The sequence below is a fragment of the Myotis brandtii genome, unplaced genomic scaffold (assembly GCF_000412655.1).
Source record: "Myotis brandtii unplaced genomic scaffold, ASM41265v1 scaffold120, whole genome shotgun sequence".
Lineage (NCBI taxonomy): Eukaryota > Metazoa > Chordata > Mammalia > Chiroptera > Vespertilionidae > Myotis > Myotis brandtii.
Genome location: NW_005354174.1, coordinates 4,545,561 through 4,571,389, shown reverse-complemented (window position 1 = coordinate 4,571,389; position 25,829 = coordinate 4,545,561). Strand labels below are relative to the sequence as shown.

At 43.8% G+C, this 25,829-nt stretch overlaps 3 protein-coding genes across 5 annotated transcripts in view; all 3 read right to left on the bottom strand.

Moving 5' to 3' along the window:
- Positions 1–400: 400 nt before the first annotated feature.
- Positions 401–6,599, bottom strand: LOC102245867 (translational activator of cytochrome c oxidase 1). 2 transcript variants are annotated; one of them, XR_001360306.1, is made up of 6 exons: positions 6,135–6,599; positions 5,728–5,834; positions 4,281–4,408; positions 3,607–3,784; positions 2,479–3,274; positions 401–2,115 (listed from the first exon to the last, which is right to left on the bottom strand). XR_001360306.1 is itself a non-coding variant. In XM_005858630.2 (5 exons), exons 1-5 carry the CDS (start codon positions 6,412–6,414, stop codon positions 3,074–3,076), a joined length of 894 nt encoding a protein of 297 aa, XP_005858692.1. In that variant the 5' UTR covers positions 6,415–6,599; the 3' UTR covers positions 401–3,073. The 2 variants fall into 2 exon arrangements, 1 of the variants encoding a protein (XP_005858692.1); XM_005858630.2 differs by having other exon boundaries at positions 401–3,274.
- A 107-nt stretch (positions 6,600–6,706) lies between these two features.
- On the bottom strand, positions 6,707–8,084 carry LOC102245568 (40S ribosomal protein S26). The gene has a single exon (XM_014532146.1). It carries the CDS (start codon positions 7,975–7,977, stop codon positions 7,573–7,575), a length of 405 nt encoding a protein of 134 aa, XP_014387632.1. The 5' UTR covers positions 7,978–8,084; the 3' UTR covers positions 6,707–7,572.
- Positions 8,085–10,925: 2,841 nt separating this feature from the next.
- Positions 10,926–25,829, bottom strand: part of DCAF7 (DDB1 and CUL4 associated factor 7) — a 21,485-nt gene continuing 6,581 nt past the window's right edge. The window contains exons 2-8 of one of the 2 annotated variants that reach the window (XR_313151.2): positions 22,402–22,560; positions 21,624–21,735; positions 21,129–21,247; positions 17,880–18,089; positions 16,812–16,929; positions 15,529–15,765; positions 10,926–11,001 (exon numbers count right to left, since the gene is read on the bottom strand). Coding sequence is in view for 1 of the 2 variants with exons in the window: in XM_014532118.1 (XP_014387604.1) it covers positions 15,593–15,765; positions 16,812–16,929; positions 17,880–18,089; positions 21,129–21,247; positions 21,624–21,735; positions 22,402–22,560 (891 nt within the window). In the remaining variant the exon portion in view is untranslated. Of the gene's footprint in view, positions 15,766–16,811; positions 16,930–17,879; positions 18,090–21,128; positions 21,248–21,623; positions 21,736–22,401; positions 22,561–25,829 lie in introns of both variants that reach the window. The other variant, XM_014532118.1, reaches the window with a different exon arrangement.

Here is a 25,829-nt window from a genome sequence, read left to right as displayed (position 1 = left end):
ATAGCTGCAGAGAGGTTAAGTTCTCATCCAAGGTTTCTAGCAACTGACAGTCAGAATTTGTTCCCCAGCAGATTGGTTCCAATGAGTAGAATAATATAGATAAATGGTAGTTATATTGCAGGCAATGGGATTAGATGGGACTTTTATTGTTATATATTTCAATAAGGGTTGGCTTCTTAAAAAACAATAAATGTTACCTTTCTGGCAGTGACAACAGAAAGAGAAAAAATTGCTATCCCATTCACTGTCTGGAGACAGAATAGAGAAAGTGATTTGTCAAGACCAGTGTGGTATCTCTCATAACACTCTGTTTTGTCAGAACTACTGATTCATTTCTCTTTATAGAATGTCTCCAGAGCAGTCTCCAAGGATTCAAATAAAAGTCTAAAGTTGGGATCTCTTAGAGTTTGATGTTTTATTGACTGCTATGCTATGTTTCAGAGACAGAAAAGAAAGTAACTCAACCACATGGTTGAATTGTCATAGTGGGCTGGAGGCAGAGCCTTCACTGTTGCTGTTCCATTCAGCCAGGGCCTCTGGCAGAGGGTGGGGGGCAGTTACATATCACATGAACGCTTCTTTTAAGAGTCAAAGCAATGGATAGAGCCTATCACAGATACCTCCAACCCACTGAAAGGACGTCTGAAAATGAACCCAAGCCAGCTCTAAGGTGCTAAATAATTTTATGTTGCTAAGGCAGTGACCAAAGATAAGGCAAGGGCATGCCAGGACCAGAGCCCATTCTTTTGACTTTAAGGTACGCCTGACTCCCATCCTCTCACATGCTGTCCTCCTAGTTGGACAATATTGTGACTAGTTTTCTTCTTCTTCTTTTTTTTTAATGTTTCCCCTGATGAAAGTAATACATGATTATAGAAAATAAAACTCAGTTATAACATTACCATCCAGAGATAACCAGTTTTGACATTTTGGTACAATTCCTTTTAGTCTTTTTTAAAAAGATATTTTTATGGTTTGATACATATTTTAAATTTGGGCCATACAATATAGTTTTGCATCTTTGTTTTCCATTTAACATTATATTGTAAATATTTACTCTGACATATTCTTTGAGAAATAATAGCTAGTGGCAGAATAACCCATACAATCTTTAACTATTCAGTTAAATAGTTATTTAACTACCCTATATAGGTAATGGTCTTTTCACCAGATCTAGAGGCAGAACAAGTTCAAGTAAGGTTTCATTTCTGCCTTTTCCATATTAACTGCAGGAAAGGCTAAGGCACCACCAGGGGTCAGTGCAGAGCCATCTAGTATGTCTTGATGTAAGAAAATTGGTTAAAGAATCCCTATTAACAAATCCTATCTATTAAAGCACTATTCCACATAAATAGCAAATTCTCTTCCTTAATTCAGAAATGATCACATTCCTCCAAGTTTATACTCAACATTTACAAAACAGCTATTTTGTAAACTAAGGTCTATTAACACAAGATGTAGTATTAGACCTGTTCTTACCTGCTTGGTATGAGGTCATTTGTACATAAAATACTTGGCCTATTTTCTAGGTTTGTTGTGAATATCAAATAAATAAAATGTATTATAATTTATTAAGTAGCATTTAAACTTTTAAGTTGCCCTATTTTAATGATGTGCTATTCAGATATTTAGATAAATTATCTTTTAAAAACTAAAGAATCCCAGGTAGTATGATGATAATGAAAGGAGGTATAAGAGCATATACTTTGGCATGATCATGGATTATTTCATTAGTTTTCCTTTCCCTAGCCTTCACTCTTCAGATGCTTAAGTCATCAAAGAATTAGTAATCTGTTTTTCCTAGAAGCTGAAGTTATCATCTATAACTAATTTTGTTTTAGTTCTTTTCCATCCTCATTTACCTGAGACTTCTTCATGAAAATTGCTCTGAGCTCAGACTGGCTTAAACAACTTATAAGTAGCTGAATAGCAGGGATCAAAAAGCCAGTCCAGGCCTGACATGCTGATGGGCTTCAGAACAGGTGGTTGACACTCCTGGCCTCTCTAAACCCAGAAGTGACTATTAGAAGCAAAAATCACCAAGGGCCCTATTTCCCACCTGGCCAGGCTTTTGATTCAGCCTTCTGTTCTCATTTCCTCTCCTGTTCCCAGTACCTCACCATCTGGCATTAGGGATGAAGAGGACCTAGGGTTGGGCATTCTGGGGACCAAGCACCTTTCTAAACCAGCTTGGTATGGCCTTTTCTGAGAGTAACCTAATCTGCTGACTGGTCCACTCTAACAAATCTCAGAGCACACAGGGGCCTGGGCAAAGCAGGAGTCTCTTATCATTGGCACTTGATTTCCTATTGAGCCAGAGCCTTCGGCTCCCTGGCACACAAAGAGAATAAGAATGCATGTGCAGCAGCTTGCACTGGCCTAGGACAGCTCCCCCTGAGGTCCTATGTCTTAGAGTAGGATCTAACACAGGGTACCAATTGAACACCTAGTGCTCTTGATAAGTATAGTTCCTGGTACATAGTAGGTGTTTGATAAACATCAGTTGCATGAATGAATGGCAGGTTTAGGCCATTAGACCTGCATTAGAGCATAGAGTGTCTGGAGAGAGTTACATTCCTATAGTCAATAAAAAAAAAACAAACAAACCACAAAACAAAACAAACATAAACAACAGTCCTGGGATTGGAGTAGTGGAACTAGGCTTATAGACTTGAAAGGTAGTCAAGAGGGTCTTAACAGCTGGACACAAACCCAGGAAAACTCAAGAGCCATATACAACAATGCAGCAACACAGATCCATCACTCTTATTTAAGAGTATATGGGCCCTCACAGCACCTACCATCCCCAGAAGGGCCAACTTCCTGAGATCACAGTCTGACCAGCTGACTAGCCCCACTCTGCATCCAGGAGGGAATGGGGAGACACCAGCGGAGCTGACAAAGAGGCCCCAGAGAAGTATGGGGGTTCCTGTGCCCACAAAGCTGTAGATCTTATGCCTTTGAACCTGCTAGGCTGCAGACCTACTTCAGTCTAGAGGACACTGTAGAAGCCTGTGCTCCAGAACAAGCTGCCAGTTGCCTAGGAAGGAGCTGGAGGGCACATACAGTCTGGTTACTCAATGTTGTCATAGACCTGGATCACGTCCTCATGGTTGCCAAGAGCCTGGATGAGGTGGGCAGCCTGCTCCAGGTCCGGGTCAGCCAGCCGCACCTTTGTGTTGGGGATGAATTCTTGTGCACAGGACACAGGACACAAGCCCAGGGAGTCCAACTTCTTCCTCACTTGATGCAGTGAAGAGGCATCACAAATAAACTAGGAACAAAGCAAAGTCAAGAGATGAGGAGCCAGGAGATAACAGGACAAAGCTAGACAGAATGTCACAACACCTGAATGGAACTACTATGATATATCTCTCGGCTTAAGCTCTTCACTGGCAGAGATGTCATTTTCAATTGTTCTGAATCCTTCTCACAGTCCTGGGTAGAGCAAGTCCTACCTAGTATTCACGTAATAAACGTTTGTGCAATGTGTGAAGTCTTTTATCTCATCTGTACCCCAGGTGCAGGAAACTGAGAGAGGCATACCTTAATGCATCTATTAGGGCCCTCTTGGAAGTCCACCAAACACTAAGGCTTCATACTTACTTTAAAAATGTTTTGTTCCTCTTCGTCTTCAGTTTCGTTAACATCCTCAGCTCCTGCTTCAATCGCCAGCTCCAGGGCACGCTCTAGGTTCACTTCTTTCTTCTCTTTATCCTTCACTCCAATCACAATCACCCCCTTTTTGTCAAAGGAGTGGCGAGCTCCTTCAGCCATCATTCCCCTGATAAAGAAAATGGGCCAGAACAAATGCCTTTAGACGCTCAGCTTCCACACAGCACTGCATGTCTCTCTCCCACCTCGCCTCTGGAGCATATACAGACATGGAGCAGCTCTCTTCCTGAAGAAGATGCAGCCACTAATCCAGTAATCCAAATATATCCCCACCCTCTATTTTCTGCCCTGACTTAAGTTTAGAGGATGCAAAGACTTTGCTCATCAATTCCTATGCCATTTAGATTCCAGTCCTGGTGGTACATTTTAAGATGTGGATATTATAAGGCTATAGATGAGATGGGATAAAGAGCCCCTTCTACAGTTAGGAACAAGTCTTCTGGATCCTACCTAGTACAGAACACATTAAGGGAGACTGAATTAGCCCATTTAGATTCTGCTAAGGATGAAGAATGTATAAAATCTGAACCAGTACCAGAAAGGACAGTACTTTCCTTGCACAGAATTAGAACCTAAAGGCTCCTCCACTTTCCCCACACACCTACCCATTCTTGTTCAGGATATGTTTGATGTCCGAATGGCACTTGGGGCCACTGTTAGATAATGCCTCAATGAGCAGAGAAGAGCCACCAGGGCCTCGACCCTCATACAACAAATAAATGTCCTTGGTTTTCTGCAAAAAAACAACATAAGCACATTTTCCTGTTTCCCAATTCCCTCCCCAGAACCATAGGCACCACCCATACAGTTGACTCCATAAATGGGCTCTTTGGGCTTGAGCCTAAGCTCTCAAGTGTTTATTTTTGTGTCTCTCCCCTCCCCCTTTTAGAGGAGGCCCATGGGACCAACATTTAAGGAATTAGAAGTACTACCCCTTACCTGGAAAGGAGTCTGTTTCTCTGGTCCCTGAACAATCAAGTAGCCATGTTCCAGCTTTGATTCCTCTTCTCCCCAGCAGAATTTCACACCTATCCACCCTTGTAACTCCAACCAAAACTCAAGCTCCTTCACCCAATCCCTTATGAGATCCACCTGTGCTCCCACCCCTGGGCTGCTGAGCACCGCTACACAAAGTTGCATACCTACGCCTTTTCACAAGAGCCACTGAAAATAGCATGGCCTCCAAATTTCAAACAATCGATCAAAAACTATAATGACCAATCTCATCTGGATCTCCCATGCCACTTTGCCCATGCATCCCATCCTTGCCACTTTCTTCAAGCACCCTGCCTGCTGCTTTCCCAGGAACTCTCAACTGAAACTTCTCCCTTCCTCTTGCACAAAGGAAATAAAACAGCACCAGGTGGGGGAAAATCCCGACTCTACCACCTTATCTACACCAGGCCAACATGAAGGCAATATTTGTGATAGAGCAAGGTTCTGGAGTCTGTCTGTTTTCAGTTCTGTCAATTCTGTGTGGCTTGGTCAAGCCACCTAACCTTTCTGTGTCTCAGTCTCCACTTAAGGTTGTTCTGAGGACTCAGTGAAATAATGCATTCCATTTTCTTATCAAAGTGCTTGGCCTGCAGTAAGCACTCAGCTATTAGCTATTAAGATGATTATTACTTCTTCAGATCCTTCCCACTTGTCCAGAGGAAGAGGTCCTCTCACCTGGGCTCTATCACTGTCATCTGAACTCTCCCTCTTTCTACTGGCTTTTCTCCTTTGTGCGTAAATATCAGAAAAACAAATCCTTCCTCAGTCTAACATCAGAACTTTCCCCACACTGTGCTCACTCTTTCTACCCCATCTCCTCACAACTCAGCTGAGCAGTCCTACGTTCTATGACTCTGCACACTGTCTATCCATCCTATTCCTGATTGTGCTCCCATAACCAATGGCCAAGGAGAGCCACCAAAAGGCTCTGGATTGAAGGTGTCAACCACATTGCTACCCTTCTCTCTGATAATTTAAGGAGTGGCTGGTGGCCTTTCAGACATGGATCCTGTAAAGGCTCTGATCAATAACAAGAATGTCAAATCGAGGACACACCTCCGTTTTCAGCGCTGCCTCAATCGTTGACTTGGGCATGTGCTTGTTGCGACACACCTCTAAGATGTGGGCCAGGTTGCTGTTGAGCTCAGGGTTGGGGCCTCCTTCTGAGATAGAAAAGAATGAGTAAAGTCATCTAATTATTTCCAGACCTATACCCCATCATTACCCAGAAGAGTGGCAAGTCACCACTTTGTTCTCAGTTAGTTTAGAATACTTTATCCAGTGTTTGTATGGAATATGGAGGAGAAATATTTTAGAAAAGTTTTTAATTCACTCTGTCTTTAGGAAAATGAAGGGCCGAGGATGGGGATAGGCCCTGGCCCAGCTCCCGGACAAAGGCAAATGAGGCCTTGGGCACGGAGAGGGCAGTAGGACCCAGCCGTGGGTGACGGTCAGGTTCTCACCTTTAACCGCTAGGCGGATGCTCAAAGTAAGCTTGGAGAAGATGCGACTCCTTTCAGTGTCCTTGGGACCCTTGATATGTCGGACTTTGGACCACTTGTTGTGCCCAGCGGGGGCTGCGGTGGTGAGGTGCAGCGTCCGGCCCCGAGCGGGGCTACAGCCCGGGGTATGGGGCTGAGAGCCTGGGGAGACGCACGGAAGAGCCGCCTGGGCTCCAGGGCCTAGAGCCCGCAAGCATGGTGCAGCGGTCCTGCTCAGATAGACAGTGGCCCAAGCCGCCATTGGCTCCGACCCTGGGCCAAGGTCAGCAAGAACAGAGAAAGGGCAGCGGCCAAAGTCATCAGCCAGTCCGGTCACCGCCGGAACAAGCAGGTCAGGAGCCTGCGGTCGTCTTCACCTGCCACCGGTGACTCAAGGGCTTAGGCCCGCCGGGAGCAGCCGGAACTCCACGGACCCTGCGCTGCGCCCGCAGCAGCGGGAGTGGGTCATCTGGCTGGTGTAACACACTTCCTTTTTCCGGTCCGTTCTAAAAACGCGTCCCCACCGCTCTCAAAATCCGTTCCGCATCTGCACGCACTCCACCTCGGCTGCCCTGGGGAGCGCAGGACTTTATTTCCCACAATGATCTAGTAGAGATACGTCTGAGTTAGTAAACTAATTTTGCTTCTGAATTGCTTGCCAACTCTGAGCAGGTCCAGAATGATAAATATTTTGTTGTTGCAAAGAAATGTGTACTTCAACAACCGCATTTTACAGGAAAAGAAATCGCCGCCCAGAGTTGTGATTTACCTAATCATTTGGTCTCTCTGAACTTCCTTCTCGGTATTTGTAAATAAGGATGCTACTAGTACTTGCTTTACATAAGAAGGTTAAAAACACAAAATAAGCTCTTGCAGCTTTAAAGAACAGTCTTATGTAAACAGCAGAGCGATCGGTGTTGAAGCCCCTAAATGCAAGAGAGGGCTTGCGATTCAGATGAGACTGGCCATTCTGAAGAGGGAGGATGATCAGAAACGCTTTCTGGAGCTAAAGTCCCCTCTCCATTTTCCCTTCTGCTCTCCCAAAAGAGAAAACGGAGGCCATTAGAAGGAGAAGACAGAGAAGAAATTAAGTGGCAATTGCTAAAAAAAAACTTTCTTATGGCTTTTCATACTGATGAAATGAAATTCAAAGGAGTTGGTCTGTTAAGGAGCAGGACAAGTGTGAAGTTGTATTAGGACAGTGTGAAGTTTAAGCAAGTTACTTTATTTTCCTAGATTTCAGTTTCCTTGCAAGGATTAAATGAGATAATGGATGGAAAGTACATGGGCATGGATTTTATGTTAGTTATTATTACATAAGTACCTCCATAATCTCAGATCTACTCTTTTTTTCTTAAGTACAATTTCCATTTATTTTCCCCCCAGAGAACTTTTCTTCACTCCTTAAGGACTTAGTTCCTTACATGGGCTTTGGTGGAGGTTGTGGGGCAGCACCCGCAGGTCTAAATTGGGGTGCGGGCGTTGGGTCCTTCTGGGCTTCCTGAGAACAATTCTTGACTACCTTGCTGTGAATGGCACAGCTCACACAGTGATGTAGTTTTACATATAGCTTGGGAAGCACATAGGCATCGAAGACACTTGCTTCAGAGATGTCCCTAACGGCTGGGGCCTCAACTATGTTTCGAATGACAAACTTCTTAATGGACTTGTCCTTGGGCATGCATCGGGTGCAGTTGGTGCAACGAATACGCTGCACATGGCCTCGGCCTTTTTTGGAACAACTGTTATTCCTTCTTTTCTTGGTCATCTTGGAAATGAGGACCCGAGAGCTCAGATCTACTCTTTTTGTTGTTGTTGTTCTCATGTCCTGACATTATACTCTGGTTGGAGGGAATTACTGTACTCTGAATATGAGTTCTTTATCATCTCTTTGCTTCTCTCTGTCTCGCTAAGATCTTTGACTCAAGACCCAGTTCAGCTGTCACCTCCCCAGTAAAAGAGTCCACCTTTGAATTTTAAGCTATAACTCACAGTTCACTTATGCATTGTTCTTTTCTTACTGTTTGTTATCCAAGCTACTTGGGCTCAGCACTCTCCTCCTTGTATTTGCAGATTAGAAATACCAGATTGCTGGGTGGAAGTGGAACAGGGTGTATGGGGGATAAATGGTGATGGGGAAAAAAATAAAATAAAAATTGTTGCTTTAAAAGAAAGAAAGGAAGAAAGGCCAGATTTCTTCTAGTACTTCTCCCAATTCCTATATTAAGCACAAACTTGTGTCTTTGCTAGTCTGTGTCCTGCCTCACTTCACCCTGATAATTTGTTTTTCCTTCAAGATTCAGCTCAGGCATTATTTCCCAACAAAGGAAAACATCTCCAAATTCTTTAGTTGGGCTCAGATGCCCTACTCTGTGTGCTCACATAATCTTTCATGCATGTCTCAAAATGTTTATATCCGCCTCTGCTATGATATTAAATTATTTGAGAGGACTGTATTCCTTTGCCTAGAATACTTATTGTTTTTAAATAACAACTTTAACATATAATTCACAAAGTCACCAATTTAAAGTGTACAAGTTTTGAGTATATTCACAGATTCGTTCCGCCATCACCACAATTTTACATTTTAATCACTTTCCAAAGAAATCCTGTACCCATTCCCCCCAGTTACCCAAATCCTAGGCAATCCCCATTTTATTTCTGTCTCTATGGGTTTGCCTATTCTAGACATTTTATATGAATGGAATCTCAAAATATATGGTCCTTTATGACTAGCTTCTTTCACTTAGCTTGTTTTCGGGGTTCATACATGTTGTAGCATGTATCAGTACTCATTCCTTTTTATTACCAAGTAATATTCCATTGTATGAATAGAGCACATTTTATTTATCTATTCATCGGTTGATGGACATTTGTGTTATTTCTACCTTTTGACTATCCTGAATAATGCTTTTATGAACATTCATGGCCCTGGCCGGTGTGACCAGAAAGGTTATCAGTTTGATTCCAGTCAGGGCACGTGCCTGGATTGTGAGCTCGATCCCAGGGGGGTGGCATGCAGGAGGCAACTGGTTTCTCTCTCACATTAATGTTTCTCTCTCTCTCCTTTCCTTTCTCTCTAAAATCAACAACAACAAAAAACTTATTAGAACTAATAAAACAAAAACCTCTCCAATCTTCATTAAAAAAATAAAAACTCTTGTGGCATACCAGTTGAAAATTGCTGGTGTAAGCAAACCCCCAAATTTTTGTTGTGCTCAGTCTGATTTTTAACTGCAGTATAGCCCAGTCTGAGATGAATAGTTTACTCTACCAGCTTTTCCCTTAGAAACGAAAGAGTAAGAATCATGTATTTCCCATAAAATACACAGTCAGGAAAAAACAACACACAGTCAGACCACATAGCAGTTTTAACAGAGCCAGTAGATGCTCATTTTGCCACATAAAACAAACTCTCAGAGTATATACTTCCCTTCAGAGACCCATTGCCACTCTCAGCTCCATTCTTCTGACAGAATGGCAGGCACTTAGTAAATTCTGGCTCTCTGAACGAATCACAATTTTGCTTTTCTTTCTTCCCTTGAAATGGCCCAACATGAATAAAGAATGACAATAAAAATAAGTGGGAGGAGTATTCACCTAGGACTTCCTGCATTTGGATAGCAGTGGGGACGGGAACTCCTTCTCCATCCTACCATGTTGGGAAAGTGGCTTGGACTTGGAAACTCTCCTTATCACATTAGAGCCTAGTGTCCAAACCCACAGGATTTGAGAGTTACCATTTCTTTTTTTAAATATATTTTATTGATTTTTTTCACAGAGTGGAAGGAAGAGGGATAGAGAATTAGAAACATCAAAGAGAGAGAAACCTCAATCAGCTGCCTCCTGCACACCCCCTACTGGGGATGTGCCCACAACCAAGGTATATGTCCTTGACCGGAATCGAACCTGGGACCCTTCAGTCCGCAGGCCGATGCTCTATCCACTGAGCCAAACCAGTTAGGGCGAGAGTTACCATTTCTTTATCACCCTTCCAATAGATTACTGAATCCTGATTATCCTGGCTCTTAAATCTTTTCAATTGTGGCCTATTCTCCTTTCCTGCTTCTCCTTAGTTCAGGCTTTTTTTTCTTCTCTCACTTTGACTATTATAACAGGTGAACTGACTCCCTGTCTCATCCCCCACTCAAAGGTAATTTCTTCATTGCTCCCTAAAATGCAATTCTGAGCATGACTTGCCTCTATGTACAATTTCCAGTCTCATACAGGAGTAAGGTCTAATCTTTCTGCAAAGCACAAAAGATTCTGATCTGGCTCCTACTTACCTCTCTAGCCACATTTTCCACCAGTTCCCATATAAAACCCCACATCAACTTGTACTTCTCTGAATATGATCACACCCTTTCTTGCGTTTATAGATTGGTACCTGAATGTGTCCTCTGTCTTAAATGCCTTTCCCTATTCCTAGAGAATTCCAACTCAGCCTTCAAAGCCCAGTTCAAGTATGTCTTATGAGATTTTCCCCTTACCATCTCTGGCTCCCACCGTCAAAGGTGATTACTAACTCCCCAGGGCTACAAGTAAGCTTGAACACACCTATTATTGCACACTGACAGTATTTGTTTATGTGGCGTTTCCTCTGGTAGACTGTGAGCAACTTGTGGCATAGAGGAGGCGCTCTGTGTTTTGTTCAAGGTGATAAGTTAGGCTGTCAGATAGTGATGAGCTGGGGTGCAGTCTAATCCCCCAGCCAGTGTCTCTGGAACATGACCATGGTAGCAGAATGGGAAGAACTAAATTCACCACAAGAAATTATTCAGTCAACCTATACATGTTCAAGTTTTATTACAAAGTATGATGGGCAGAAAATACGGTCTTATACAGGAGGCTGAAACAGAATGAAAGGGCAAAAATTAGGTTTAATATACTCAGGAAGCAAGAAATAAAGTCATAGACATAACACTCCACTTTTAGGTGCTTTTGAAATAGCCGTCAATGGGGATTTACCATTGTGGTTTCACAGCACAGTGTTAAAATTTATTATAAGCCCTGTGTACAATCAGTCCTGTGAAAATAATTTCTTAAAAAGAAAAATAGTTACAGTACAGTTGTGTAAGGGGCAGCTTCCTCTCCACCTGACCATAGGATGCCACAAAATCCATAGTATAGAGGAAAAGTTTAAATATATAACAAGAAAGTAAGTTCAGACACACTAGGCTAGATTGATTGGCTAGAGCGTAACATTTCAGAGAACAAGAAATCTCCATTTCTACAGAGAGGTTTGTACAAATCATGCTACAAATTCACACTAGGGGGGAGGAGGGATGGGGATGGAAAGTCACTGACAGGGGGATCATAAAATACACAGGAACCAAAGCAAATGATTCCTACTCGACTCAAGCAAGTCAAAGCTTTAGCTCAACAAGTTTCATAACATACTGTACACAATCAACCCAAGGTGAGAACATTTCTTTTAAATAGCAGATATTACAAGTTCATCTTCAGTCACTTGTCCCAAAGGTGGGCACTTAAAGTTTTCCAGCTGTTACACAGACTGCCAACATCTTTCTTCTTGAGTTCATACTTCTATTAGCTTATTTGTTTCTGGTTTTTAATACCAGTCCAAGCCTCTTTGGAAAGGCACCTGCATGTCCCATATTTAAAAAATAACATCCGGAAAGTAGCCTGAGAGGACCTGGCCCATACATTTGCCTTTGACCATTAGCAGCAATGACAACTGTGGGAGAAGAAAAGGGTGCAGATGGGGGAGGTGGGCAAGGCTCTGCAACATGAGACTTTCTCAGTAGCTAGTTCAGCTAGTACAGAAAAGACAATTCTTAGAGAGCCTGGCCCTGAGTTCATAGTGACTGCTCAGTTCAGCTTTCCTCCCAGGGAAAACTCAACTGAAGTGCCAAGCATGACGCTCCTTCCTCATCCTGGACCGTAAAGGGGAGTCTGCTTTGAGACTTCTACTTCGATGGTCTCCCTTACCCCAAGCCAGGCAGTTGAAGGAACTGCCAAATTCTCAAACTGGGGAAGGTGGAGAGATGGTACAGGGCTGGCACTGCCATGTTTGGAAAACCTTGCAGCTTCTGCACAGCGTAGGAATTTAAGGCCCAGGCTGCAGCAGGGAGAAAGTTCTACAGTGGAAAGGGAGTGGGAAGAGAAGGGGACGTGAAAAGGGAGGCGTGGGGAAATTCAGCATGACTGTTTATAACCTCTGCTTCTTCGGCTCCCTACAAACCTACAACCAAGAAGAGCCATGGTCTCGAACAATCACGGGACTCCCAAGACCTGAGGATTTCTACCAGCAAACATCACATATCACTGCACTGCTGCAGGGAGGGGCTCCACTGCTCCGAGCTGTCCTCCTGTCCCCCAGTTACCCAGGATCACAGATACCCGATGAATAGTCCCTTGACAGTCTCACTCCATGCCACACAGCAGTCTGAATACTTCACCTCGGGCCATCACTGCCCTCTAATACTTTCTCCTTTGATCTAAAGCAACACTTACCATTGATTTTCTCCCACATCCTAAACTGCCTCCTAAAATTTCAGCCACAACTATCATCAAACCTTGTAGAAGTCTCAATTTTTTCTGTTTCTTCCCAAATCTTAACCAGTTCTCTGAGAGCCAATCCTGGTTCTGATAAGAAATTCTCACCTCATTATCAAATATCTCCCATCTTCAAATCCTCATCTTGCAGCCCGATTCCTACCTGGAAGGAGAGGTTCCAACTCTCCGGAGTGTAAACACTCAAGCTCTTGAAGGCTTGTACCCATTCACCAGCTCTCTGATGTGGAACCTGAGGCCTAATTTATTCAGCACTTCCTCCTCTCCCTTCAGAGGAGACAAGAAAAACAAAGGCAGCTTCAGCTCAGGGGCTGCGAACAAGTCAAAGGGTCACCAGAGTAAGAGCCCAGAAGGGTGTGTGGCCTTTCCAGTGAAGTCCTGGCAGCTGCTCTTCGCCCTTTCGAGGAGAGCAGATCTAGCTGTGCTCTCTGCCTGTCAATTTGAGAACCTAAACAAACTAAACAGACACTGGCTCTTGAAACTACAACAGATCTCTGCTTTCTGGAACATGGCTGGCTAAGAGGTTTTCTCAGTCTTGAAACTACAGAAATCCCCTCCTCAGCCATTAGGCCATTTGGCCTGTGGCATAAAGAGAGGGTGAGAACCAGGACTTCCAAATACCAGCATCCCAGCAACTGTGAGTGTGTGTTTGCTCAGGGAGCGTGGGAGTCTCACCTGGGCCCCAGGTGGGATGTCAGGACTGCACTGTGGGGCCTAAGGACAGTGATAGGGCTAGGAAGGAGTCCACAGGGCAAGGGGGAAAAATCAAAAGCTGTAGATTTCCAGAATAAATAGCAACTTTACCCAAATATATTCTAATTACTATTAACTAATTTTTTTCTCCAGGTTGTTTTTGAATTCTAGTTGTGCAAATCTCACCATTCAGACCAGGCTTAGGAGCAGATCAGGGAAGGGATCTTAAATCAGATCTCAGTACAGTTAAGCCCTGCCTCAGCAGGACCAGCTCCCTCTTCCATTCTGATCTCCATTTCAGACCCTTTTCCACAAGAAGGAACTGATGGCCTCCTAGAGCAAACAGCCATCGATTTAGACTTGGGATCCTTGCGAGAAGGGCCCTGGAGCCATCAAACATAACTACAAGCAGAGAAGGGTTCAGAGCAAGAACTGCTCACTTCACATCTCCAAATGACACGCTGCAAATCTGGAAAATGCAGGAGCGTAAACCTCAAGCAGCTGAGTAGCCAAAGAGCCCCCAAACCAGAAAAAAAAAGTAAAAAGGCAGAAAGGAAAATATTCTAACAAAAGAGCCTTTTACTTTGGGACAAGCCCTTGTGTAGTAAAGCAAAGAGCTTTGGGGATAAAAATACATCTGCTTCTGAAAAGGAGGACTCAACCAAAGGGTTCAAAGGGCTCAGAAGAACAAAGCTAACTGTCTTGTTTCTCAAGAGCAGGTGAGAGCCTAAGTGGAAAAAACCATCAGCCTTATGGTCTGGTTTGCTACTCTCGGGCCTTAGAAACCTTCAGCCACTGGGCAGAGCAAGATGAACCGGGCAGGCTCCCGCCCAGACTCTGAGCGTGTTCCAAACTCAGCCTACTACCAGTGACATCCAAGCCCCTCCATGGAACTCATTCACATAATGAACAGACCCCTGCAGCCTGCAAGTTCAAATACTGCTCAGACCTAAACCGGAGCTCCTAACTGGCTGACCCTGGGTCTCTGATTCTTTTTGTAACTATGTAATTGATGGCCTGAAATCACAATGGCCCCCCTTACAAGAGCCGACAGTCTCCCGTACTCTAAAGGAGATCGTGTTCAGGGTTAGATGCACAGATTGTGTGCCTCTCAAGCCGGAGTCTCTCGCCTCAGAGCTCTCAATCCAAAGAGTGGCTGATATACCACCAGTCACAGTTAACTAAACAAACAGAGATACCAAAGTTCAACTGATAGATCATTTTTGTCCATCCTTCAAGACATGAAACAGAATGGCCTGGGGCTTTTATTTGGAGGGAAAAACAGACTCTGAAACTATGTACTGGAAATATGCTCTAGGCTCAGCTTTCCTGAAACTGTTCCCCTCAAGTCAGGTACCCCCATCAGCCTATTTCTGCTCTAGCACGTTCCCAATAGGTCCCAGTGGGGTTGGACAGAGGTACTTCGGCGAGTAACAGAAGGCTTCACATGTGTGTTTTGGAGCCCAGAATGCCCTTGAGAAGAGCCAGACTGAAAAAAGGTGTGAGAGCTGGCCGGCTTCAGAGCACCAAGGCGGTTTGGGACTCCCGGTCAGGTCTGTTCTGCTCAGGCAGTGACGCAAGAAGGCAACTGCTCATGGGGTCAAGGGCCTCGTGCCAGGTTCGTGCACTGAGGGAGGAGAGGAAGGTGCTATCAGGGAGGACTATGAAACAAAGGAAGAAACCAGAGAGTAAAATTCTTTTCATAAAAAAATTAGCCTGGTAGATAAAAAATATACAAAGTTGAAATTTGTTACAGACATTGATAATAGGAGGAAAGACAACTTCAAATTGGTATTTGTTCCCACTTAAGTGCTAACACGGACATGGACACAGATTGCTGCCTTGGGCAACAGACAGACAGAGACATCTGGGGCAGATGAATACAAACATAGCCAGTGCCCGTAATGCTCATTAACACAACGGCTGACAAACTAATATACAGAAATTTTTAATTGAGGAACTAAAGAAGAAGAAAGGAGAGAAAATCTTAAAACTCAGCCCTGGGCTGAGGAGGTGCCACACAGCCCTGAGTGTAGCACAGAGAGCAATGGGGTGACTGGCCAGGAACTCCTAGAGCAGCTTCTGGTAACAGTGGGTGCAAAGCAATGAAAGACACACTGGCCACTGGAAACATGTTTCTTCTTACTTTGGGGTGGGGCAGAGGCGGGAAACACGAAAGCCCCTGCCTCGTGAACATGGCGCCTCCAACACTACACTCTGAGTATCTCCAGGCAGTTGTTGTAGCAAATGGCGATCCAGTCGGGCTGAGTCGATGCCCACTGCACGTTGTTGATCTCTCCCTCAGCTGTGTAGGCCAGGATAGGGTCCTCGATGGCCCGGGGCATTTGCTGGATGTCCCAGATGAGAGCCTGATGGTCATCCGCTGGTGACAGAAAGGCAGAAAGCAAGGTCACAACTCCGGCAAAGAGGATAATGATCCCTACATTTGGCGGTGCTGGTGGTCAGTTTACAAAACATTTGCTCACCAGTGAGAAAGATTTTATTTTAAGCCCCCATTTTATAGATGAGGAAACTGAGATTTGGAAATTTAAAGGACTTGCCCAAAACCACAGAGCAATGTAGCCAGTGAGTGGCAGAGCCAGGACTCAAAGCTAGCCTCTGGCTGTCCCCGGGCTGTGTTCACTGCATTGGAGGTAGGTGATAGAATGGGACCTGGTGGGCATCTCTCATACTATAGCACGCACCAGGAAAGGATGAAGGGATGAGATAAGGATGGCAAGGTTTTAAGTTAAGTTTACTTTTTTCTAGTTCCTAAGTGATCTGTAATGTCTATCATGTTACTTTTATAATCGAAATAGTAAGTTCTTAGTCTAAGAGAAGAAAAAGCAAGGTAAGGACCTTCAATATCAGTGTCTTCTAATCCCATCAGCCTATCCTGATGTCTTTTATACTCAGGGGAGCTGAATAAACTAAACCCTAATTGGCCAGGCTCATGCGGGCAAACGGAGATGTGAAAACTACAGGTCACACACCAATGACCAGACCAGGCTACACAGGGCCCTTCAGTGCATCCAGAGCTCACTGTAGGTTCATTACATCTCCTAAGGGAGATGTCACTCTTGGCAGTCCCAAAGACTCTGTTACGTCTATGACAGACTGTCCCTCTCTTCCACATTCATGGATCTGAGTCCTATGTGTCAACCTAGATTTCAGGGGTGGACATATGAAAGACACAGCCTGTAACTGATACATGACGAAAACAGTACATGGAAGATGCTCTGAGAATACAAGCGCATTTGGAAAATTGGACTGCTTCGCTTTCACAAGTGTAGAGCAGCTCCCGGTTGAGTTACTTTGGTAAATCTCTCAAACTATCCTCAGGAAATAGTAAGGATTACAATTCTAAGGAAACACGAAAGATCTCCTTACCTCTCCTCCCACATACTGCCCCTCCCCCACCATGTTTACCTGCAGTGCAAATGTGGCAGGATGAATGTGGGGCCCACGCAATGCCATTGACGCATGCTCGGTGGTTGTTTAACCTTGCGACAGGCGTGCACGGAACTCGGACATCCAGAATCACTACCTGCAGAAACAACAAGGAAAAGGCCCAGGGACTTCAGAGTGTGAGAGAAAAAAAAAAAAAAGACACTACACAAAGTAAAACAAAATTTTTTAATCATGATTTCCTCATTTGTGGATTTAAAGATTATTAGATACAGAGTGTCTCTGTCCCAAAAGCAGCTACTGGATTGAAGAAAAAGGAAAAAATAAGACCCAGGTAGTTTATAGTCTATATCTAAAGCAATACAGGGTCTTTAGACTGATATGGAAGGGGAGAAGCAGGAGTAGGTAACATGAATCTGGATAATGCACCAAGTCCGTTAGGTGCGTATGCTAAGATTCTGTGCATGCTCAGCGGGACAGAGTGACAGCACCCTCTGCCCCCAAAGCAGAATTCGGAATGTAAGGACTCTGAGGTGCTGGCTTCACCAAAACAAAGTTAATAATTGCATTGTCTCTACCCACAATTTACTGCCTGTATCAAGTAACAGGCTACAGAGAGTTGCCATTTCCATGTCTGTTTGCTAAAGCTGGAAGAATCTGTCCTGACTACAGAGGGGAAAACTGCTTCTTATTCAGCTTCATAAGCACGTATGATTTGGTTTACTTTTTAGATATTGCCTTTCTTGACACCAACCCCAACTCTTCAAGTATTGAAGTTTTTAACACATTGTGCTTATTCTGGATCAGGTTTTCTCAATCTCAGCACTCCTGACATTCTGGGTCAGATAACTCTTTGTCCTGTGCATTATAGGAGATTTAGCAGCATCCCTGGCCTCTACCCACTAAATGCCAGTAGCACCCACCTCTCCCCTCCCCCCCCCTCCAAGTTGGGTTAATTGAAACTGTCTTCAGACATTTTCAAAAATCCACTGGGAGAAATCTGCCACCAGTTGAGAACCACTGTTCTAGATATACTTAGTGCCAGAGTTAGGCTGCAAGGCCCATGCTAGCCTGAAACAGGGTGCTCACCTCCATTCCATCCATGGCCATAGTGGCCAGGTAGTTAGGGTCCTGCTTGTTCCAGCAGAGGCGAAGCAGTGGGTGATGCTGTGGGTCTTCATAAATGATGGTGCTGTGTTCTAGATGGCGGAGGTCAAACATCCGCACCGAGCCATCAGCACCCACAGAGGCAAACATGTCCCTACCACCGCCAGCCCGGCTAAATGCGATATCATAGACCTGTTGGTGAATAAGACACTTCAGCCAGATTCCGATCCATTACCTCCTTTTCCATAGCAGGAAATCTGCTATGCCTAGATCATCTAAACCCCTGTTTGTAACACAGGAGGAGAGAAAAAAACCAAACAATGTCTGCAAAGTCTGGAACCTGAGAGCTCTAACATCAGTGACTTTCCAAAGAGTGAAGATCATTCTGCTATAGAAATTGGCTGGCTTCTTCCCACAGACCTGCTTTCCAAGTCTTCTTCCTCCAACCCCTATGATAAACTGCTGACCAACAGAGCACACGTGATTCTGAGCAAGTGTTCTGTATGCTTAGACAGGCTCAGCTCAAGCCAGAGACAGTGGTGGCTTCCATTTGTGTGGGGTCAGAGGCAGATCCATGACCACACTGAGGCCAAGATCATAGTTTAGAGAGGTGGAAGTAACCCTCCTGTGGCCGCTTAGCCAAGCTGGTTCTGCTGTGAAACCTGGACCTGAGACTCATTCCCAAGAAAGAAGTAACAGCAGTTTTATACCATGGGAGGCATTCCTATATTTGCAAAGAGAGTTCTCACTCTCTTGTCCCAGGACAAGTTGTTTCTTCTCCTAGTTGGCCTGCAGTCATAAATGGTTTAGGTTTTGAATCACTGTTTTCTGCATTTACTACTTGCTGCGAACACTGCACACCACCACTGTTTATGAGAAAACAGAGGTAGAGAGCAACAGAGAACTTCAGAGAAAAATAAAAAAGGACAGAGAGCCCTGGCTGGTTTGGCTCAGTGGATAGAGCGTCGGCCTGCAAACTGAAAGGTCCCAGGTTCGATTCCAGTAAAGAGCATGTACCCTGGTTGCGGGCACATCCCCAGTAGGGAGTGTGCAGGAGGCAACTGATCAATGTTTCTCTCATCGATGTTTCTAACTCTCTATCCCTCTCCCTTACTCTCTGTGAAAAATCAATAAAATATATTTAAAAAAAAAAAAAAAAAGGACAGAGAGAGACAAGCCAGAGCCAGACAAGCAGAGAGAAGAGAGACACACTGAAAAAGAAAAACAAATGAAAGAAAAAACAAAACCCATCTCTGGGGTCAAGATTAACAACATCTGACTTCTGGAGAGACATGATTGACTCTCACTAAGTACCATGACACCACCTTCTTGAGGTTCTGCCTGCCAAGGGACACTGCGAAATGAGCATCTAGTTCTATTCAACCTCACAAATTCCTTTTTCTCTGACTATGAAGAAATTACACTTCTCTTTCTACAGTAGGAATGATTCGAAAGGAACTGGGCAGTCACCACAAGGAGGCCCTGCAGCTCCAGGCTCTGTCCTGCCTGAGGACAGGGGCATGTTTATCAATGTGAGCACCCCAGGGGGCCGGCTCTCAGTAACTGCCAAGAACAGGGACGCCACAGCAGCATCACTAAGCAACAAGGTGCCGTGGGCAATGTGACCGAGTGTGTAAAGCTCTCTCAGCTTTAACTGCCTGCTTCTTCATGGGGCTCCACCAGTAATTTCATTATAAACCACGGGGAGATGACAACCCTCCTCTACACCAACCTGCCAGGCAGCAACAGGAGCCCCCAAACAAGTCTTTACTTTGATAGTGAGAGGTGGGCTGAGAAAAGCCATAGGTGCTAGGAGGTATCACTTTCTCTCAGAGCAACTATCGTCAGGTTCATTTCTTCAAGGCCAGGGCCTGTTTGCCGGCCCTGGCCTTCCCCTCTGGTAGGGGGAGGCTAAGGAATTTCTCCTCCCCTCTCTCTGTCCCCTGAAGCATCTCTGGCAATGACTGTGTCCCCTCCATGGCTCTAGCTTTTGCCAGGTACACTCAGCCCCTGGATTCCAGTAACCCTGCCTCTTCCCTTGGCCCTTCTGGCCTGTGGGCAGTGCCACTTCCTGCTGCTTCTATTCTCTAGATCAGCGGTCGCCAACCGGTGGTCCGTGAGATCCGAAAGGTTGGGGACCGCTGCTCTAGATTGCCTCACTGCTCCTATTCTCTAGATTGCCACGTCTGCGTAAGCAATCCCCTGGATTAAGTCCCCTCCGTTTACATACTTAGAGTAGTTCTGGTTTCTGAACTGGACCCTGACAGAAAACAGCAGACTACATTGTCACATAACTAAAACGTAGCAACCTGTTCCACTTGATGTCAACTGGGTTTCCAGAAGTTCCTTACTGGTCCTCTCTGCAGGACAAATTCTTCCTTTGTCCCTTGGCTCAGCAGTAGGCCAGGCCAGCAGTCTTGTAACAGATCTTACCCTTAGGAACACAGAAAGTCAAACAACAACCCCTTACTAAGAATGATAACCTGGTCACCAACCTCCTATTCTGTGGATAACCTCAAGTTTCTGACCTAAAGTCAAGGCATCCTTTTTATCTGTACAGGTATTAATATTCCTTGCTATGCAGGGAAAGGTAGAAGAGAAAAGGAAACACTGCCACAGGAAATCAGAGAACTAGGTGCATGCAGCAGCTCTGGGAGGACAAGATTTAGGACCACTTTCCAAAATCACTCATGAGAATGCTTTGATTAAAACGCGGCCACAAAGAGTTCCCTGTGAGTTTTGCAATAAACACAGGAGAAACATCACCATCAAGATAAACCATATTCAATTCCAAACAGTTTTAAGTATTAAGTGAACATACTAGAATTTCATAAAACAAGTTTAGAGAAAAATTGATTAACTAGGTTTCACAGCCAGGAAATTTCTCTCTTCCTGCCTCTCCCTCTCAAAAGCAAATATATTTCAAGATAAATGTTACTCTAAGATTCATTTTTAATCACATCAGGTCCGAGTTTGTCTACAAGAGAGTTCATTGTTAAAAAACAGCAATCTTTGGCATGAAAAGAAAAATTACTATATGACAAGTTGTTTGTATCAGTCAAAAAACACATTCCTTTACAATAGTGTTTTCCACTCGTAACACATTACTATTTTCAATTCAGACACAATGTTAGCATTATGATTTTCCACATCATTTGCAAAACACTGAGCAGACAAGACAATCTGACCACAGTGAAGGCACAGAAAGCAGAAGAGGGACAGCATCATTACCTCTTTATCATGGGCAATCAGCTGGGTCTTCACATGGCCAGACACAAGATTCACTCGCCCCAACACCTGCCCTGTCTCCAGCCCCCAGATGGTACAAGTTGTATCAATGCTGGAGGTACCTGGAAACAATCAGTGCACGTCAGTAGCTGACAGGAGTGAGGTTCCCAGGCAAGCTGCTCTCCTTGTGCCTACTCACCAGTTCAGCACAGGAGACCACGTGCCATAAACACTTCCTAGCATAGGGAAGGTACCAGGAGAGCCCCAAAGAGTCAAGTGTTCAATCCTTAACCTAGGATCTTAGACTCTGACTGGAGACAAACCATACACATATGAGAAGCTTGATTCCATATGAGGAATGAACCACATTTCCTATCTAGTCTCTTTCTCGCTTGGTCCCATTCTAGGATGATGCCTGTACCTCAAGCTCCTGGTTAAATCTGAGAAAACATATCTTTGCTTCTTCAAACTGTAATCCACAGCCCCTCACTCCCTTACCTAAAAGATAAGGATCCACTTCATTCCAGTCAAAGGAGGTCAGAGGAGCACAGAAATCTGAGTTTTTGTTATTATTTAGCAAACATTCCAGTCTGGTCTCCGTCTCACCAACCTAAAAGAACAATGAAAAAAAAAAATCAGCCAGTCATTTTCCCAAAAAAACTTTTAAGCCCCCTTTAGACAATATCTTAGTAAATATAAGACATGGGGGCGGGGGGGACATTTTTACCATTAAGAGTAATAAAACCCAGAGGAATTCCCTGAATGCTACTTCTCTACAAGCTTTTCCCCTTGCCTAGCTTTGTTTTCCAAATTTTTCTAGAGAGAGGTCTTCTCACCTTGCCTGGCTGGGCACTCACTACACCTCCAGGCCAGGAGACGCCAATGCTGATTAGCTCAGTTGAGAGGGGAGATGACGCTCATCAACTCCCTAATCCACACGCATACTTGACTAGAATCAGTGGCCTGGTAGTCTGTTTAATTTACTCAAAAGTATCTTGACTGTAAACAGAATAAGAGGCCTCAAGTATCTCCACCCCTTCAGAGGTTCTATCAGGTTAGCTGAGCCTTGGATTTCCAGGGCTGGCTGTGGCCAGCAGCAGGGACTTCCAGGAACCTTGGCTAGGTCTACTAGGAAATTTGCTGAGTCAAACAAGGTCATTTCAGATCCGCTCCCATTTGTTTCTCCCCCGTGGCAATGACACTCTGCTGCCTCCAACCCCAGCCTGTTCTCTGTGATTCCATGCTGCTGATAACAGCTGAAACAGCACCTGCTTACCCTCCACACACGGAGATAGTCACCACTTGTCGCCAGTAGGTCTGGATAGACGCCTTTTGTGTCAGGGATCCACATGAGCTTTGTGGTGGGGTATGGATGGTCAAAGGTGTTTCGGCAAATAAACTCTGAACTCTCTTCATCTAAACCAACAAGCTGAACCTGTAACACAACAAAATTGAGCCGTGACAAAGACATCAGATTCCTGGGAAGTGACTGCAGAGTCAAGAACTATTACAGAGAGGACATCTAGTCCAACCATCCCATTTCTCAGATGAGAAAACCCAGACTCGAAGGGTTGGGTTACAGTCAACATTGCAAAGCTAGTAAGAGGCAGAGACAAAACTTATTTATTTCAGAAAGGAAGGAAGAGATATAGAAACATCAATGATGAAAGAGAATCATTTATCAGCTGCCTCCTGCACGTCCCCTCCTGGGGATCAAGCCCGCAACCCGGGCATGTGCCCTGACTGGGAATCAAACCGTGACCTCCTGGTTCATAGGCTGATGCTTAACCACTGAGCATACCGGCCGGGCCAAATCCTGCACTTTTGACCCACAGAACTGCGTTACCTGCCCAGCAGGTTACACCTTCCCCCACAACCCTGAGGCATCTGATAATGTGTGGTTCAGTTACTCCAGTCTTGAAGTGCTGCGTGTATTTAGACCCTGTGCAGTCCCAGTTCCACACAACAAAGTGACATCTCACTCACAAACTGCCCCTTCCCCCACACTGGCTAGTAACAAGTTTCCACATAAAGGTGTGAAAAACAAGCATTCAAGAATCCAAACCACTCTACTGGCAAAAAAAAAAAAGGGGGGGTGGTGGGGGTAACTACTGAGAGGAAGTTCCCTGGTTCTGGCCACTTTTTCTTAGAGTTAATTTTGGGCCAATATTGATTTCCATTCTTTGCTGTCAAACTTAATCAGGCTCAATGGGAAATGCCGTGTATATTTGCTTATGAATTTCCATCAACTGGAAGATGGAATGGAAAATTTTTGCTAACGATCCATAATGAGAGGATAAGCACTAACCATACAACAGAAAACAGAATTCCTTTTACTCTTACTTCAGTCTTAGATACAAGTATCTTCCTATTTTTTTTTTTTTTAATTTCGGTACAGTCGCATACAATAAAATTTCACTAAGTGTTTTTCAATGATTTGGAATATATATATTTGCAAATGTATACAATTGTGTAAGCTCTCCCATCCCCCACAATAATTTAGAGAATACTTGCATCACCCCAAAAAGTTCTCTGGGGCTCCTCTGCAGTCAATCCTCTACCCCTAGTCCTAAGCAACCCCTGACCTATAGGTTTGCCTTTCTGTAATACCATATAAATGGAATTACAGTATTGAGACTTTTGTGACTTTCAGCATGCTGCTCTTGAGATTCATCCATGTTGTGTGTATCAGTAGTACCTTCTTTTTGTTGTTGTTAATCCTTACCCAAGGATATTCCCCCCCATTGATTTTTAGAGTGGAAGGGAGGGGGGGAGAGTCAGACACATTGATATGAGAGAAAGACACCAATTGCTTGCCTCCTGCACATGCCCCAACCAGGGCCAGGGCCAGGGATTGGGCTTGCAACCATGGTACATGCCCTTGACTGGAATCGAATCCAGTACCCTTCCATCCCAGGGCTGACGCTCTATCCACTGAACCAAACTGGCTAGGGCAGTAGTGTTTTCTTTTTATTGCTGAATAATATTGCATTATATGGAAACACTATATCCAGTTGATGAACTTTTGAGTTATTTCTAGTTTGGGGCCATTAATGTAAACTGATATAAACATTTATGTATGAGGGTTTTTTTTGAGGGGGCAAATTTTCATTTTTTTCTTTGGTGGACAACTAAGAGTGAAACTGCTGGTTTATATTGTAAGTGTATGTTTAACTTTATTAAAAAACTTTGTCTACAACGCCCAACCAAGCCACACCGACAACCTGTTTTCTAAGTGGCTTTGTCATTTTGCATTCCCACTAGCATTACATTACAGTTCCATATGCTCCACATACTTGTCGGCACTTGGTATGGCCAACTTTTTAAGTCATTCTAATAGGTGTGTATTAACAACTAATGATACTGAGCACCTTTTCATGTGTTTATCTGCCACCTGTATTTATTCTCTGGTGAAGTCTGTTAAAATATTTTGTCCTTTAAAAAGACTTTAGATTCACACAAAAATTGGGCAGGAAGTACAGAGTTCCCACACATGCACAGCCTTCTCCACTATCAACATAATAAAGTGGTATGTTTGTTACATCTGACAAACCTACAATGATACATCACTATCACCCAAAGTCCAGAGTTTACATTAGAGTTCAGTCTTTGTGTTGTACATTCTATAGGTTTTGACAAATATATGATGTGTGTATACCCACCATTATAGTATCATACAGAATAGTTTCACTTTTTACTGGGTTCCTCGATTTCTTATTTGAGTTTTCAGAGTTCTTTGTATATTCTGGATATAAGTCCCTAGTTATGTGTTTTACAAGTATCTTCTTAGTCTATGGCTGCTCTGTAATTTTCTTTCAATGTTTTTTAAAGAAGAGATGTTTTTAGTCCTGGCCGGGAGGCTCAGTTGGTTAGAGAGGCATCCTGATGCTCCAAGGTCATGCCCAATCAGGGCACATATCTAGATTGTATATAAAGGCGCTCATTTCCCTATACTGTCAACAATACAAGAATCTCGATAACTTAAATTCCAATTTCCTTTAACTACCTGTGAGGTTGAATACCTTTTCTTGTTTATTGATCACTTGCATTTCCTCTCCTTGGAGCTGGCTATTTACTAGGTGTACCTGTTAATAATGCAGATTTTTTCAATAGATAGAGTTATACATATGTTGTTATACTAGTATATGCGATTTGATACGTATGCTATTTTGTTGTATTACTCCTTCAGATTACCACTTGTTCCGACCAATGGCACACGCACTTTCTGAGCAGCACTTCAAAACGTACGAAGAAGTGGAAAATTGGGTCTCTGAATGGTCTGCCTCAAAACAAGAAAAGTTCTATTGGGACGGTATCCACTAATTACCTGAAAGATGGGGGAAAGGTGTAGCTAGCGATGGACATTACTTTGAATAAAGCACTTTTGATGTTTCTCTTGAAATTATCGTGTTTTCTTTGATTACAAAATCTGCATTATTACGGTTAATAATGTGGATTAACTATTAACCATTTAAAAATGCAGATTAATTATTAACTGGTTAAAAATGCAGATTATTAACCGGTTAATTGGTGTGGATTAAAAAAAAAGAAAAAAAAATAGTGTGGATTAACTATTAACTGGTTAATAATGCAGATTTTGTAGAAAACACGATAATTTCAAGAGAAACATCAAAAGTGCTTTATTCAAAGTAATGTCCATCGCTAGCTACATCTTTCCCCCATCTTTCATAATTTGTGGGGATA

Coding starts and splice junctions, on each gene's coding strand:
- LOC102245867 (XM_005858630.2), bottom strand. CDS start 6,414: ATGGCGGCTTGGGCCACTGTCTATCTGAGCAGGACCGCTGCACCATGC. Junction 4,409..5,727: donor AGGCAGCGCTGAAAACGGAG/GTGTGTCCTCGA, acceptor GTTTTTTTGCAG/AAAACCAAGGACATTTATTT. Junction 3,275..3,606: donor AGGAACAAAACATTTTTAAA/GTAAGTATGAAG, acceptor CTTTGTTCCTAG/TTTATTTGTGATGCCTCTTC.
- LOC102245568 (XM_014532146.1), bottom strand. CDS start 7,977: ATGAGAACAACAACAACAAAAAGAGTAGATCTGAGCTCTCGGGTCCTC.